The 18,160-nt window shown below is 32.3% G+C and overlaps 3 protein-coding genes and 1 non-coding gene across 4 annotated transcripts; 1 reads left to right on the top strand and 3 right to left on the bottom strand.

The window, feature by feature from the left end:
• Positions 1–362: 362 nt before the first annotated feature.
• Positions 363–1,315, bottom strand: LOC107029923 (probable protein phosphatase 2C 55). The gene is made up of 2 exons (XM_015231360.1): positions 803–1,315; positions 363–731 (listed from the first exon to the last, which is right to left on the bottom strand). The coding sequence occupies exons 1-2, from the start codon at positions 1,313–1,315 to the stop codon at positions 363–365; spliced, it is 882 nt and encodes a 293-aa protein (XP_015086846.1).
• Positions 1,316–5,065: 3,750 nt separating this feature from the next.
• Positions 5,066–12,430, top strand: LOC107031200. Its single transcript, XM_015232483.2, has 3 exons — positions 5,066–7,027; positions 9,949–10,116; positions 10,608–12,430. Exons 1-3 carry the CDS (start codon positions 6,473–6,475, stop codon positions 12,303–12,305), a joined length of 2,421 nt encoding a protein of 806 aa, XP_015087969.1. The 5' UTR covers positions 5,066–6,472; the 3' UTR covers positions 12,306–12,430.
• Positions 12,431–12,532: 102 nt separating this feature from the next.
• LOC107031201 (dolichyl-diphosphooligosaccharide--protein glycosyltransferase subunit 4A) lies at positions 12,533–15,641 on the bottom strand. The gene is made up of 2 exons (XM_015232484.2): positions 15,573–15,641; positions 12,533–12,868 (listed from the first exon to the last, which is right to left on the bottom strand). Exon 2 carries the CDS (start codon positions 12,866–12,868, stop codon positions 12,755–12,757), a length of 114 nt encoding a protein of 37 aa, XP_015087970.1. The 5' UTR covers positions 15,573–15,641; the 3' UTR covers positions 12,533–12,754.
• Positions 15,642–15,805: 164 nt separating this feature from the next.
• Positions 15,806–15,877, bottom strand: TRNAH-GUG. The gene has a single exon. It is a non-coding gene; the product is annotated as a tRNA-His (tRNA).
• Between the last annotated feature and the right edge of the window lie 2,283 nt (positions 15,878–18,160).

The raw sequence follows: 18,160 nt of genomic DNA, 5'->3' as shown, positions 1-18,160 counted from the left end.
GGATAATATGGGGGGGGGGGGGATCGGAAAGAATTAGGATGGACTTCATTCTAATACCATGCTAAAGAAATGAACCTTAGGCCTAACTCAACCCCAAAAATTAGCTCATCAGGGGAGGATTGTGAGACCATATAAAATTTCCAACAATATATTTTAGCTAGGGTCCCGAAATACTGTGCTCTCTTAAATTAATAAATCTTGCAAATTTATGAAATAGCAAAATAGCAGAGTAGTCACAAAATACAATGAGATCTGAAATATAACATTTGTATTATACTAAAAACTCTGCACATTACATTTTGTGCTTCATAATGGGCAACTGAACAAATACATTTGATTTCTCTATTACATCAAAATTGAATTTATTGTGTATAAGCTGCAATAACAGTTATATCATCAATTTTTCCTCCTTTATGTCGTCCCTTAGATGCTCTTGCATATGGTGTATCTGCAAATCTATCAAATGAGTTGTACAATGCAACGTTTTCAATTTTCTTAGTTAACTCCTTTGCTTTCAACTTATCGTTGATCGCTCTCCGAAAAATTTCTTCAATTTCTCTATCATTCATATTATCAAGCATCCCGTCCGTCCCAACCATCAAAGTATCATCTTTCTCGACGTTTAATTTCATCTCTTGAGCAATGCTAGGATTATCGGCATTGCAGTTTCCCAATTTATACGGACACCCAAATATCGTTGAGTCGATGACTTGTATATAAATTTTCCCTTTCTGATTAGGAAAAATCCATTATCACCAACATTAGCAGCATCTATAGTACTTTTCTCAGAGTTAAGAGTTACAATACAAGCTGTAGATGACCCTTTTGAATTTGTGTTTTTGTTTGCTTCTTCAAGAACCCTTTTAGGGTTCACATGACCTTTCATCGCTTCATTATATGTAACGATATGTGAATTCTTCATAAGGTCTCTTGCGTATATTCCAGCATCAATTCCTTGTTTCACCCAGCCACCAATGCCATCCGCGACTCCAATAGTTTTGAATAATTCATCTATGAAGTGTGCATCTTCACCTAGTGGCTTCTTTGGATTGTCTTTGGGTAAGTATAAAGATCCAGCCACTATTTTTAGGCATGGTAATTCGTTGCTACTAAACTCAATTACTCTCTTCTCGATGTTGAAAAATTCATCATCCTGACTGAATTTGAGTCTCTTGTTCCTGTGGTTGTCCAGATGATCATTATCTTCATGAGAAGAAAAGTCTAAATACCTCTTGTAACTCGGAAGGTTGAAAAGTTCATCGAAATTGTTGGAAGAATATTGATCATGACCTAATGATGAAATACAGGCAGCCATTGTTGTGTTGATTGAAAAACTTTGGGAAGTAAAAGACTATGTGATGAAAGCGAAGGGTTCACACATATATACGTTGATATCCTATTTAGAATAGGTAATGGAAAAACAAATTTTGGGAACTTTTCTAATGGAATATTTGGATAATAGCTGTTGTAATTACTCCTAGTGCTAGTTAGAAAAGGATTGGGAAACAAAGTTCTTGGTAACTAACTGAAAATATAATTTTTGGAAACTATGTAAAACAACTAGAATTAAGTAATCCTCAAGTTTAGGAATTTTTTAACACTATATATTTTTTTATATTTTGTAAATGATGAGAATAGTTTGGTAGATGTCATAGATACTGCATACTAAAACACATTGTAAATGGTTGGCTTTCTTTATGCAATGTTTACATTAATTTGACTTACGTTGTTGTCTATTTCATAACTCTTTGGCTTACCCATATGCTTTTTCTGTTCCTTCGACATTTTTAATTGGTGACAGTAGACATTTCATTTGATAAGAACACTAGTCTTCAACTCTCTCTTAATCAATGGTAGTGTCGTAACCAGTTTAGGCACACCTCTACCTTTCCACCATCGCAATGCAGAGCAGGACACAGGTACATGGTCACTCTCTTCTGTTCTTGTATGTATTCATCATTCAAAAATTTAGTATTTTAGTATTTTAGAGGTGAAGTTTATGGAAGAAGCTTGTCAAAAGAACTTTTTATTTGATAGGTGTTGTTTCGTTGCCAGGAAAGGAAAATTGTCAAAAGAAACATATTACTTTCTCTCTTTAATTTTGCATCTGTTATATGCGAGGTAAGTAAGTTGTGAGAAAATGATTATTAGTTACTTCCTCTACAAAATGTTCTCAGAATAAAAATTGCTTGTTTAAATTAAACTATTCTCTTCCTCTGAAAAATGATTCCTTTGATGTAGGTAGTCGAGTGTTGTCGTAGTTTATGTGGTAGAGGCAGAGGGCTAGCCTCATTTCTCCTTTTAGTTGTTTCGCAGTTTCTTATTCTTCAATGTGTATTACTATTTGTTGCTTCATTTGTCTTGCATCTTGTTAGTTTGCTATCATATTTTCTTGCAACACTGCTTTGCTAACTCTCTTTTGAGTCGAGGTCTATCAAATACAACCTCCTTATCCCACAAAGGTGGGAGTAAGGTTTGCGTACATCCTACTCTTTCCGGACTACTAGGCGTGTTGTTGTTTGTTTGTTTATTTAACTTTCTGCATCAGTTATAGTTCATTCTTTGCATATGTGGAAATCAAATGATATCTGCATCTAAACATTGAGTTCTGTTCTTATTGCAATTCCTTCATATTATTCGGAATATATACACAATCTCAACAAGACACTGCTACCATATCTTTGTATCGTTCCTACTGTTACTCACTTACTGTCCACATACTCTTTGCACCTCACAATGGGTTCTAATTACTAACTCAACATGTTTTCGTTTTCAGAACATCACACATGAACAGTTTTGTGAGGGATAATCACTCGGCTCAAGAGACCTCTCGTAAGAGGTCATGTAGAGTGTTTTGGAGGAGAATCACTCAACTCGGGATCTTCCGTCTAAGGTCAGGTGATGTATATAATTCTTTGCTCCACTTTGATAAATGCTGGCTCTACAAGTAGACAAGTCGTGTAGGTTGAGTCACATTTGGGCAGATTATGACCCAACCCGTAGAAATATGAGTGTGAGTTGATATTGCCACCCTTATAAATGAGAAAAAATTAATTTGGTCATCGATATAGAGGAAAGTTCGAGAAGCCACGTATTTTGTTATATGCAGCAAGATGATAAATGTCAGGACTAGTACAAATCATATAATAAAAATAAGATTATGTGGCTTAATTTACATACCCTAGCAAAGAGGGAAATACAATTGAGTAGGAAAGTTCAATGAAAATGTCCTACATTTAATAATTGGGGCTAGTCACCAGTTCTAACTTCTAACACTGCCTATTTTGACAAGTAGCTAGAGACCGGAAAAAGATAGCGTATGTGAACTTTATTTCTATTGTACAGAGATAGGAAAGTTGTTTTCGATAGATCACTAGCTTAAAATAAAGCATATGACAAAGGAATGCAGATATAAGAGCAATAACAATGAAAAGAATGTGAAATTAAGAGTAGTACATAACATTCAGAATAATGAAAGAGGAAAAAAATAGTATGTACTGAATTTGGTTTGCAAAAATACCTTTCTAAGCTCAATAGTTAGATTTCTTTCATCTTTGGTGAAATCTCCAAGTTCGAGTCGCGAGAATTAAGAACTTTGTAGAAAGTGTTTTACCCTCATTGGTGAAACTCAGGGGCGTACCATTAGTGGTTGTAGAGCGACACCCCTTCATCTGAAAGTTACGTTGTATATAGAGGTCAAATTTTAGTTTAATAAATATAAATACATGAATTGACACCCCTTGAGATCATTGGGTAAACAAAATTGTATTTTTTTTTACTATAACCTGACACCCTTCACAAAAATCCTGCATGTGCCACTGACTTTGGATTAGACCGGGACAATAGGCTCTAGATACTTACGATGAAGTTAGAATATCAGTTACAGATTCAGTTGAATGCATTAATTTCGATTCAAATTTTATATCTATATTAAAAGTTCATTCGATATGTACATTTTATTATCCCTCAATATGTACATTTTATTAAAATTTAAATCTTGGCATCGCCTCGAGGCACTTTGTTCAAATATGTGTATTATTGTTCTTTTTTTTTTTTTTTGGTCAGAGTCTCACTTAACCAAATTAAATAGAATATAGTTATGTTTTTTTTATTGTCTGAATCTGAATTTGATCGTGCTGTAATACAGATACATTGTTATATTATCAATGGAGTAACCATTGATAATAATTTTTTGTTATTTTATCAGATTACTAATTATAAATAACTAGTTTTTTCACATACTTTTTTCTTAAAAAAAGTATGTGGATGTGTTGATGCCATATACCAAATCATGGTGCATATGAGAGAATAATTGGACAATAATGACACACAACTTGAATATATCGACATTAATGTCCATTCTACTATAATATGCCTTGCAAAAAAGGGAATTAATTCCAATTTAAATAATTCCATTGTGAACTCTTAACATTATATTTTGCCTCAAAAATTAACTTTTGTGTGTGGATTATAGGTACTAAAATTTAAAAATAATAGTAGTAACTTTTTTTCTAAAATTTTTGACACTTTTTTAGCATGCAAGAGATGATTAAGACTCGAACATACAGAGTCAATATTAATTTTGGTTTAAACGTTGTATATTTTGTGTCAAAGATATCATAATATACACAAAAATTAAATTTAAAATTCAATAACTGATATTTGGGATTATCATACCAAGGATACAAATTCGTAAAGTTCAAATCTTAAATTTGTCTGTATCGTCAGGTTGAGAACTCAATTATAGGAGGGAAGAATTAATTGGTCGGCCTGCTTCATTTTATTTAATTTTGATAGAATTTAATTGGTAAAGCTTAGTTGTACTAATGGTGATTACTTGTCGTATCACATAATTATTTATTTGATTGCCAAAAGGAAGAGCTACAAATTAAACAAATTTAATTAAATTTGTGAAATTTAGTATCAAATTAAAACGTTTTCTCTTGAATTCAAATTATTACAAATCCTAAAAGAAAGAGTGTTTATTCGAATCTATACATCAAAATATAATATAATTGGAAAATGACTTTTTCTTTTCAAATTAAAATAAAATGTCATTTTCACATTTTCTCACTCTTATGAATATTTTAAATTATTTGATGATTTGTTAATTAACATTAATCCTAGCTCCAATACTCTTGGAAGAAACCTCTAATTTTATTTTACCCTTTAATTTGTTGTGCCTCATAAATGGCCAAAAATGTCTAGTGTGTTTGGCCATTTTCTTTGGATTTTATCAAAATTAAAAGTGCAATGCCAGAGATGGGAAGAAAAAAAAAAGTATAGTAAAGCAAGAAAATACATCATTTTCATTGATGTAATAATAGAGACTTCAAGATGTTATCTTCTTTAGTAGAAATGACTTTGTTTATTGGCGAACTGGTCTGATAGACTCTTGTTTCCGAAGTTTTTGAAGCATGTAGTTATTATAAAACAATATGTTTATTGTCTAAATGTAAAGTAAGAGAGGATCACTAAGTTTAAAGGTTGCCTCATTGAAAGGGTATACATCATAGCCTCACAAGTTTTGTTTGAGGGTCTACATAATTATTTCTGATTGACATAATAATTTAATCAATGGTTTGGAATTTGATAATCAAAACACTACTTGTTATAAGTACAACAATAACAACATATTCAGTATAGTCCACAAATGAAATCTAGAAAGGGTGAAATGTACACAGACTTTACATACTCTTTGACTGATGTAAAAAGTTGGATTGTTCAAAGTGTGACACTTTAGCAATTCTATAAATACTTCTCCTACTCAAGCCCTAGAGAGGACCACTTCTCTACTAATTTGTCACCTGTTGAAATTGGAATAGTATCTCCATTCTATAAAAACTAGTGAACCTACTAACATAAATTCATCCTAAATTCACTTGTGACATTTGTATTGTGCATGTCCATATAGTCGTTTAGCGTTTCTAGAAAGTAGTCGTCTTGTTGTTAGCAGGCGAAAGTCTATACATAGTCGTTTAGTGGTGTGTTGATGAAAGTAGTCATCTTGTTACTACCATGTTGAATGACATATAGCCATTTTGTGTCGTGCTGGGAGTAGTTGTCTTGTTGCTGGTAGGTGAATCTTCAGTGTTAACCATTTTACTAGTGATGTGTTGTATTAGTCGTCTTGTTGCTAGTGGATGAATCTTCTGGTTAGCCATTTTGTGATGTGGTGAGAGTACTAGTCGTCTTGTTGCGGCAGGTGAATCTTCTGGTTAGCCATTTTGTGATCTCGAGTACTAGTCGTCTTGTTGACAGGTGAATTTTCTAACTAGCCATCAAGTTGAGTGTAGAAGTCTTGTCATAATTGGTAGATGAATCTTTAGCTAGCTAGCTTATTTAGTGGTATGCATGAAGTAGTCGTCTTGTTACTGGCAGGTGAGTTCATAGTCTAGTGGCAATAGGGATAGAGAGTAGTTGTCTTGTCAGTAGAAAGTGAATCTTGTAGATTATTACTTGTTGCCTCATCATGCCAACCACCATGGTGGCAAAACGAGCTCGCGCCATGTGGTGGATGAGGCTACACTCATCTATTCGAACCGTCTTAGCATGCATTATAGTAGGGTGTGTCACCCTCTATAGTCCACCTTCTCTTGCGAAGCAACTAGCATTTCCTTCTTTTTCCTACGTGACGTCGATATTCATAGTATCCGACGCCACGTTAGGCCATGCCCTAAGGGGATGTTGGCATGCATGTCTTGCCACACTTCAAACCATGCCACTTTCCATGCTAGGCCTATGGATCCACAATTATGTCGCCACCGATGACTACTCGCCCGAGGTAGCCGCCCTCATGGTGGCGGTGAGCGCGTTTTTGGTGGCGTTGCCGGAGAGTACCGACTTAATGTGCAAGAGAATTGCCTTTGGACAACTTGTTATAGTGTATGTTGATGCTGTTATTCATGGACTTTATGTCAATTCTCCTATGATGCACCCTCTTAGAATTGCTTTTAGCACTTTACTTGGAGTTGTGGCTTCTATCATAGCTTTGTTGCTACCCTATCCTTGGCTAGCTTATCATGAGGTATGTATATATATCAACTTCATCGCTAATCTGTCGTTAAATTACATTCTCATAATCTTTTACTAATATTCGTTGTTAAATAGGATTGGTGGTACATTTTGTTATTTATCTACAAAATTTGTCTGTTGTTAATTTCTGTTGTTTCAGTACTGTTTATTATCATATAACTGTCGTTATATTATATTATGACAATAAGAAATATTAATATTTATAATCTTACGCGATTCTAAATATAATGATATTTACTATTTACGATCGTTTGAAAAAAATCATTTGCCACTAAAATATTTTTATACTTCCGATGTAAACAAAGGTTTTCAAGGTGTTGAAAAGTCAAATATATAAGCACTGTGTTCATTTAAGTATATTATATTAATTTGTTGAAAGTTGGTATAAATTTATTTGTTATAATATTATTTATTTTTTTCTTTATAAAATTTATAAATTGAAAAATGAAAGTTGATGTCTTTAGTCTGGTCGGACATGAAACTACAACAATGAAGTTTATAGGTTAATTTGGATCTTCTAGGAAAGGTCCATTTAGGGTTTAAATATTTATAAATCAATGTTCTTTTTTAATAAACAACTATATCAATTACATTTTAACTTTGAAATTAAATCTACGACTTGCTTCCTTAGATTTGTTGAATTTACTCTGTCTTCACGAATTGGATTTGAACAAATATCTCTGGGCGAACTTATATATATTGACAGTATAGTGGTGAAGTTACTTTATAAGTCATGATTTCATTGAGTAATATTGTTTCAATGATTGATGTATATATCTTAATCTCGAACTCTAAGTTCTTTGAAGAATTACTCAACTATAGTGCAATAGAAGAGAGAGAGAAAACGTTTTACGTGAAATCAGAGATGATAAAATCAGCTCATAAAATCATGATCTGTCCAATCAATTTAGGTTTGAATAGTTTTTAACTTGTTTATTTTACTAACTCAATTTATTTTTAACCTGTTTAATTCATCTTATTTTAAAATTGGACTAATATACAATCCAAATTGATCCATGGGAAACTTCTATCTGGATATTTTAAAAATGCATTTTTTTAAATTTGATATTGTTATATATAATCATAATATAAAAAGAAATTTTGTATTAGATATTCAAAGAACAAACAAAATTTTAATATTTACATTTCGCCATTTCAACTCAAACCATGTAAAACTAAGTAACACTCGACGGGGTCAATAAACTGTCAATTTATTAACTTAATTCATTTTAATATTTTCAAATTCAATTCAACCTGCTCATTTAATATCCGAACAAAATTAATTATTTTTATGTTCAACTTGACATATGCCCACTGCACTTTTTTTTTGTGTGATAGATAGAAATGCCCTCATTCTTATGACAATTTGATTGATTATATTATTTAATTTAATTGGTATGGTACTCTTTTATGGTCCATAATATAAACTTCACAAATATTAATATCATGTTTGATTAAAAATTGTAAACATGGGGAATGAGAAAGAGATGCACATATTTGAGTAAATATATGTGGGGTTTTATACATATATATAGTTGTTGCACTACTTCTTTCAATGTTTTCGATAATTGTTTTTAGGCTTAAGTCATCCATAGCCCCTTAAAGTTGTCCGCATAATTCATTTAGACACCTCAACTGAGACTCTTACCTATTAGACACTTTAATATTAATAAATATTTATCTATTGAACATAAAATAACAACTATCTTTACAACTATTGTGCGTGTAATGCACACTCTTTATCTTGACAAAAATTATGAATAGAACTACGACACGTGGCACTTGAGCCCATTATTTTAATTTTAAAAAATAAAGAATATTTTCCTTCCTTTAATAATATATAAAAAATTAAATTAATTAAAAAAAAATCTTTCCCCCACCCTCACCCCCACCTAACCCCATCCCATCTAACTTACTGCCCTTTTTTCTTCATCTTCTTCTTCTCTTCTTCTTCTCTGTTGTTCCACAATCACCATTCCTCTGCATAACAAAAAAGAAAATGCCTAACCCCATCTCATTTCGAATTCATCCACCAAATGTTTTTCTCTTTCATTTTCTTCGTTATATGTTATTCCTTTGACGACTATTCCGATTTTATAAATATAATCGACCTTGATAAATTATTTTAAAATCGACAACAAAGAGAAATTAAAATTATATCAAATATTTTATAGCATTTCTAATAAGTTTATGAATGGTGATAGTTGCTCAAATGGAGTTATTGAAAATAAAAAAGTACAGATATTAGTCAAATTTTTAACTCCAAATGTTCCAGTTTTTCTTGTTCTTGAAAATTCAGCAGGTATTTTGTTTACAAAAAATGAAAAAAAAATGAATCATAACAAAAGCAGAGAAATTTGAAGTTTTAAAATGGTGGGTTGAAGGAAGATGAGTGTGGGTTTTTTTTTTTTTTTATGATTTAAAAGATTTATGCTTAATTAAATTAATTTTTTATATATATTTAGTCAATGCATGCCAAGTGTCAACAAAGTAGGTATAAATATTTAAAAAAAATTTAAAAAAATGCATTCACGCGCTCAGCAGCAGTGAGATACACTTATTTTGCCACATCAGCGTTTTGTGTTTAATAGGCACATTTCTTGATAATTTAGGTGTTCAATAGGTATAAGTCCTAGTTCAGGTGTCTAAATGAATAATCGGGACAAGTTTGAGTGGCCGCATATGACTTTGGCCTTGTTTTTATAATAACATCATCATGTCATGTCAGTATCATGAAAAAACGTGTAAAGATTTTCACATAATACAACTCCTCGACGATCTAAAATGTAAGAAGAAATGTACATACAGTCCATTCATTTAGACTATAAAAAAAATTGCCAAAAGAATCATTTATATTAATCTTTTATGTTTATATATACATATAATGTAATAAATATTGATTTATTATGACAGGTGAAAAAATTATACCAAATTTATGCAGAAAGTGCAACAGGAAGAATAAATTTATATTTGAAAGCCATTCATACTCAAGATGATCAAATAACCAAGGAGCTAATTTATCAAACAAAGCCCTTTACTGATACAGGAACTAAGCTTCTTCAAACTATCAAATTCTTGGAGGTAAGTAACAATAGTATTAGGGGAAAAGGATAAATATAAACCCCCCCCCCCTTAAATAGTATGCAAATACCCTCCGTCATATTTTTGGGACATTGGTGTTCCTTCTGTTCAGAAAATATAGCATATATACCCTTTATACTAACGGACATACACATATCATAATCTTATCCTGCGATTCAATATTTATCGACGGATAAGATTGCGCCACGTGCCCCTATTTAGTTTTCCATTAGATTGAAGGGTATATATGCTCTAGTTTATGAACGGTAGGGGCACCAATGTCCCAAAAGTATGACAGATGGTTTCTGCATACCATTTGGGATAGTTCGGGGGTATATTGTCCTTTTCCCCATAGTTTTATGGTGCTCTACTTTCATATGATATAAAATAGTTTTATGACTTTACTGTTTAACGTAAATAAAGTTCAGTATCGATACGTGAGATAAACATGTTATTGTTCAATAACCTAAATGTCCCTCTTTTACTTATAGGAAGGTTTGAAATGGGAGAAACCTTGGTTGAGATACTTGAATCATAATTTCACAGATCCAGGACTTGGTTTACAAAACATGGATATTTCAATGAAAGGAATGGAATTGGCTATAACTTGTTGCCCAATTTTTCCTACAAGAATGATAGATAAAGAGCTTTTTAAAGTCACACATCATGCAATGATGTTCCTTGGTCAAATAATGGGGCAAGATAGATCATTTTTACCACATAATTCAGTAACAGAAGGGGACTTTGAGAAGGAGTACTCTTCTAGGCATTCTAATGAACCAGTCTTACCAACAAAACAAGATCAAGCAGCCCTTTTCTTCTTATCTTGTTTCAGAATGTGCACGAGTGACTCTGACACGATCACAACTATAAACGAAGGACTCAGAGCCACAACAGAGAGTAGTAGTAGTAGTAGTAGTAGTAGTAGTAATGCTAGTAGTAACAGGTCATGTTGCAGACGAATCTGCATTGATAGGACTATGCCTATAATCAATGAGAGAATGGTGGTATTCGCGTTCAAGTGTTCATTTTCATTAGGGCTCGCTGTGTTGCTCGGTCTGCTATTTAATACTGAAAATGGTTACTGGTCAGGCCTCACAATAGCCCTCAGTTTTGTTACAAGGAAACAGGCAATTTTCACAGAAGCAAATGCAAGAGCACAAGGAACAGCTATAGGATCAGTTTATGGTGTACTTGCCTGTACTATTTTTCAAAAAGTCGCGCAAATAAGGTTCTTATCTCTTCTCCCTTGGATAATTTTCACCACATTTTTAAGGCATAGTAGGATGTTCACTCAAGCAGGGGGAACAGCAGCAGTGATAGGTTCACTACTGATTTTAGGGAGAAAAAGTTATGGTCCACCTAGTGTATTCGCAATTTACAGACTCACCGAGGCCTTCATTGGACTAGCTTGCTTCGTCGTTGTTGAACTTATCCTGCAGCCAACAAGTTCAGCAACTTTAGTCAAGAAACATCTATATCTAATCCAAGGAACACTCAAAGAATGCAGTAAACACATGGTAGTTGATTCAAGACAAAAGGGGTTAATGGAGAAGCAAAGGAATCTGAAATCTCAAGTTCAAGACTTGGAAAAATTCATTAAAGATGCAGTCTTGGAACCTAGATTCTGGTTTATTCCTTTTCCAATTTCTTGCTACCAAAAGCTCCAAATGTCTTTGTCAAAGATGGCAGATGTTCTGTTCTTCATGTCCTGTGATATCGAATTCCTGTCTCAAGCGTTCGATAGGTATTATCCTGATAAAAGGGAGCTTCAACAATACATAAACAACAACTTACAGCAGTTTAATGATGCTTTAAGCTCTTCAGTGAGCTCCTTTGAGAAAACCATTTCTATCAGACTGTTAAAAACTTCTCAAATACAGCCAGAGCAGAATATATTGAATGATCTTGAAGAAGGGAATTCGTCGTGTCCAAGGGGGGATGTCATGTGCTATAGAAACGACGAAGAGATGGAGATGATTCTGAGTTCTTTTCTTCAGAACTCAAACGAGGTTCGTGGTAAAGTGAGGGACATTGCAGGTATAGAGCTTAGAGGAACGATTGTCGGTTGTTTGTGTTCTTTAGAGTTTTGCATGAGCTTTTTGGAGAGGGAAGTAAGAGACATCGACAACGCGATAAAAGAATTGGTCAAGTGGGAAGATCCTTTGGGTGAACCAATTTGTTCATAAGAATCTGCAAATCCATATGATCAATGGACACAAAAGCATAATGTTGTAGATCTAATATAGTTGTCTCTAGTTTCCTTATATTCTAAGGCAATATATTATTCTGAATCTTCTTTACATTTCATCAAGCACATAACTCTATAGTCAATTTAAACTATGAATGATTTTATGGTCATAACATATCAAACAAAACCATATTCTAAAACATTAATTATATTAAGCAACGGGGGAAAGACAAAGATAACATCGTTTACTCTATTTGAAGCAATGTACTGAATACTGATCAATAGTTTTAGCCAAGTTTCTATGGACCAGAAGCAGTCACATACAAGTCCATGCTCAGTAATTATAAATGTTTCGTCACATCAAAATTCAATATCTATCATATAGAGCTGCCAGAGGCAAATTAAACATAACTATTTTTGCCCAAGCTAAATCTAAAGTAACGACTTTCAATTGCCTTCGTATTTGGGATCTGCCATCACATAATGGTAAGCGACCACCAGCACAAAAATAAAGATACCAAGAAAGTTGGCAAAGAAACCCAGGTCCTGGTCGTCAATCATCTGCAACATTCATGAACAAACATATTAGACAAATCAACCACCATATTTTTGTTACATAATATGTGGACAATAACACTCTAGAAAAGGATAAATAAAAGAGAAGGTAGTCACAAGAAAGCAACTATCTAATCTAAATTTACGTCATTCTTACAGAAGTTTAAACATCTGGAGACTATTGCTGAGTCTCTTTTCTTGGCTACCCATTTTCCATTTACCAATCTGAAATTCTTAATACTCCAACATTAGAATTCATATTACATGTTTTTTTGCAGCCACACACTCGAACTAACACCTGTGTTCTAACAAACGCTAAAGTTAGCAGAGAAATAGGCAAAATTAAAAAAACAAGGACAACACTATCAACTGGCCAAAGAGTGCCTAAGAACCAAGAGACATGCAAAGCTGGAGCCAATGAACCCATGCCAGCTCTTTCTTTTAGGGTACATGGCGCTATCTCCTCTTTTCTCTTCCTAAAAGTCAATTCAACAGCAAAGTTAAACTTACCACTCTCTTCTCTTCTCCTTTCTTTACCTTCCTTACATTCAAATAAAGTCCAAAACATCCTTATAGTGAAGTGGTTTGTAAAGTCCAACAAAACTTTAGGCTAATGATCAGATTGCATTAAGTGTTACTGTCACATTACACATTACCTTCTTCCCTTTCCAATCAAATCCTAAAACAAATAATACTTCTCCATCCCTCGTCCTCTCTTTTGTTTATCCTGCATGGTCTCCATTTTTATATCTTTACTTCAGTCATTTATTGGTTGGAATAATTCAGGGCCTATATAGATGGCGGGATTTAATTCTTTGGATTTCTAGTTCTTAAGCTTGAATCCAATGCACCTGTTTGGATACCAGTTGATTTTAGCTATAAATTAGGATCATGTACACATGAAATGTAAAACATGTCCTTTTGAAATCCCATCTTGAGCAATCCATCCCTTTGGATAGGGAATGTACAAGCCAAGAAAAACCTGATTCATGCTAAAGCTATACCAGCAACATGAGCTGCATGATCCAAGTTAAGCTAAAATTTTGAGCAAAATACAAAGACCTTATCTACATCACTAAGTATCAATTTGGTATGCATCAGAACATTCTTGGAAAAACTGCTTAAGCTATTGAACTTAAATGTTTTCATGAGTAGATGCTAAATAATCTTTTGAGGTGCTTAAGGCAATGTACTCTATAGATTTCTTCACTCATCTAAATATCACTCACTTCACCAATACTTGGGCAATATTTTCACTCTTTGACTCACAAAGATAACATCAAAAAATACCAACATAACCCACTCCCAAATCTACATCATTATTATATATGCCAACAAACTAGTCAGGTCAGTAATTTTACTTCTACTTATGGGGAAAAAAATGCATGTCAATCAAACACAAGGAAATGATTTAGGACTAATTTTCCTTGTAAATATTTTCCACCTCACCTAAGCATTTTGCATTGTTTTACATCATACAAAACAAACTCTCGAGTCTTCCTTTGTTTGCATCTCATCAAGCACTATAGAAATGAAACTTTATCCCAGATATTATTGGTTTGGAATAACTTTGACGCCTATATGGATGGAGGGATTTAATCCTATGGATTTCTAATTCTTAAGCTTGAATCCAATGCACATCTTTGGGCAGCATCAGCAAATAATTCTAGCTGTTATTTAGGATCATTTCACACGCGAAACATATCCTTTGAGATCCCATCTTGAGCAAATTGTCACCATCCCCTTGGACCATAGGAAATTATACAAGCTAAAAAAAACCTAGTTCATGCTAAAGATAGACAGCAATTCAAGTTGTATAATCCAAGATTCCAAGTTGAGCTAAATATTGACCAAAACACAGAGACCTTTCCTACATCACCAAGTATCGGTTTGGTATGATCAGAACAGTTAAGCTATAGCTTAAATGTTTTTTTATGAGTACAAATCCTAAATAATCAACCCTAATTGGGAAAAGGTAGCTTCAATCTTTTGAAGTGCATAAAACAGTACACTCCATAAACTTCTTCACTCATACCAAATATCACTCATTTCACCAATATTGAGACAATTTCCTCAATCTTTGAAACTCGCAAGGTCAATATTGAACACCACCACCATTACCCCTCCCCCACCAAAACTACTACTAATTCCCTTCTGCTAATCAACAAAATTTTACCGTATGCGACCAAACTTTGAGTCAAGCAAACACCACGAAATTACTAAGGTACTAACATTTTCCACTTACAAACATTTCACATTTATGTCATATCAAAACGAAACAAAAACCCTATTAAACTCGTTCCATTGTTTGCAGAACTCCTTAACCACTATAGAAATGAAACCTATAGTCCCCTATACATTCACTTTCATCTTCATAGCCTCCACAACCCTTGATCCATAATCTAGTTCTTTCTACATAATTCACTTCACATCATAACAAATTTCATTTCCTTCATAAAACCCAGAAAACAAAACAATTCTCCTTTTCCCCTTATACATTCTGATACAATATACCTCATTCCTTATCGAATTACCGAAATCACAACAGATCAACCATTCAATTGCACGAAACAACAATAAATCACAAAAAATTAACCCCTAAAATACAAATCGCATATCCAAATCAGCTCAATCAAAAAGTAAAACTTTTTTTTCTGAAAAAAAAAAATTCAACAAAAATGAAATTGACTTCTGCTGGAATGAAACTTACAGTGAAATTTGTATAGAATTCGAAGAACCCAAAAGTTACGATCTTCGATTTTTTCTTCCTCCGAGAGTGTCAGTGAAGACTTCATCAGATCGGACTTTGGAGCTATTTAACCTAATGCTGATGCGGCGACGACACCGTTTTTGGCAGTTCGAGTACGTTATACGGCATCGTTTTGTGGTTTGAGTATGTTAAACAGCGTCGTTTAAGAGTTTTGGTGTAGAAAAAATGAACTGTGTGGCTGCTGGGATTCGAGCCCAGGTCTCCACGGCCACAACGTGGAATTCTTACCACTAAACTACAGCCACATCATGTTTCTTGCTGAGGATTTTTTTTATATTACTGAACTTTCACGTATAGTCACTCGAAAATAGTTTAATTACGCTCTATAATTATAATTTGTTAATTATAATTCGTAGCTACATAGGGTGGAGCGTGGGAGAGAGGCAAGCGAGAAAGGGAGGAGAGTAGGTTGAGAAGTGAATTGTATATGCATATCGGTTAGATAATTGTATATATGTAACTAGTATATATATACATATATATTTGTATATTTGACGAGCGAGATTGGGTGAGGGAGGAGAGAGAGGCGAGAGAGAGAAGGCAATAGTTTGTATAATTCGCATCTCCTTTGTAATATTAGCTGGTACGTTTGTATAATTCACGTGTTTTTGTATAATTGAGTAATACAATGTCTTGAATTATACAAATATGATAAAATTTCGAAATAACAAATTGATACAAACATAAACTAATGAAATTAAAACAGTTATACAAATACATTATATAAAGTATATTATAAAAAATCTCAAAACTATACGTTTTATACAAATTTTAAAAAGTTATTCAAAAAATAATTGAATGTATATGGTGATAAAAACTGAAAAACCAAAGGAAATCATGTCATATACAAATACAAATCAACCAAAGAATTGTTAGTTGTGAATTACACAAATGTGGCGAATTATACAAAACGAGTCTAATTATACAAACTCGAAGTCAACCCACGTAATTAATGGTTAATGTTAGACGCGAGTGGTAATTATAGCAAATTATAATTATGATGACTAATTAAGTAGTATAAGTTTGCTTAACCGCATAATTTTCTTTTAAAAAATTGTGTTGTAATTTAGAAACCTGTGATTTATTATTCTTAGTACTCTTCAAATTAATACTCGATAAATTAATAGATTTATACGATAATAGTTCTCCTATTTTAATTTGGTCAAATGAAAAAATCACTAATTTTGATAAGGTAATATATTTTTAGAAGACCTTTTAGAGAATAAATATACGATCCCATTAATATTAGAAATTAATAATTCTTTGAAGTTACAAATATATCTACGATAATTCATTGAAATATGATTTTTAGTGTTTTTTTTGTTAAAATTTAAATCTAATTAAAACTGATCTCTAACTTTTCTTATTGCATCCAAAAAAGTACTGGTGTTGTATTCTTGAACAGTACCCAAAAAAAAAATTGTGAAGAGTTTTACTAGTATTTCCTTACGGGTAACTGATTTTGAAGCTATTGAATCCATAATTTCTTCTAAACTCTAGATCATTGAACATATATCATTTTCATCCAGGTAATCTAACAGAGCTTTGATATTCGTTTTGTTGTGATAACCGTATTAATCATGACTTTAAATGTGAATGTCGTTTTCACAAGAGGATTCATTTAATTTCGTTGAAGCTTCATTTTCAAATAACGTAATCAAAATTAACCTTCATAGAATCTCAAAATGCTTTATAAATTAACAAGTATCTAATATTTATCAATTAAATATACCTCTATAAAATAATAATATCTTATGATCTCGACAATATTAATTTAGTGAGATTTTATTGTACTAATATATCTTTTATCATAGCCTATTAAATTTTAAATGATACGAATCAACATCAATATCTTTGTAAATAATGAAACACATGTTTGATGATTATTTATACAAATTTTGTAAAGTATCATTCTTCTTTCAAAAGATTTTAATATCTTTTTATTGGAATTTCAAAAGATATTATAATTGAATGTAGCCAATATGTTCTACAAACGAAGGCATATTATGGTGTTTTAATGATATGCATATTGAATATTTGAGTAATTTTCTTCTCACGAATTAATTTTTAAAAATAAATTAAGCTCAAAACTCGCTTTTTAATCATTATATCATAGCAACTAAACTTATTATAATTTATTATTTTCCATAACAATTCAAGTATAGTGCGATAATATTATTTTTAGTTACTTATCAAATACTAAAAATTTATAAAAAAATTACCTATTTTTTCAAAAAAAAATTCATAGAAAATTTGTACATACAAAATATTTTGGTTTATACAAATACGCTCTTAGATTAATTAGTTCATTAAATACTATTGTAAGATAGTTTAATGCATTATAAAACTTAGAAACATCAAACTTATTATAATCTTTTTTTGCTTTTTGAATAAACTCCCTCAATCTTTTTTTTTGTTTTTATTTTGAATGAATTTAGAACCTCAATCAACAAATTCATAAAAGTAAGAATAATTATCTGGAAATAAATTTTTTAATTTAAAGTTAAAACTTTATTTATATTTGATTT

The sequence above is a fragment of the Solanum pennellii genome, chromosome 9, assembly GCF_001406875.1.
Source record: "Solanum pennellii chromosome 9, SPENNV200".
Taxonomy (NCBI): Eukaryota; Viridiplantae; Streptophyta; class Magnoliopsida; order Solanales; family Solanaceae; genus Solanum; species Solanum pennellii.
The sequence above is the reverse complement of the archived record's forward strand: the minus strand, read 5'-3'. Positions and strand labels throughout refer to the sequence as shown.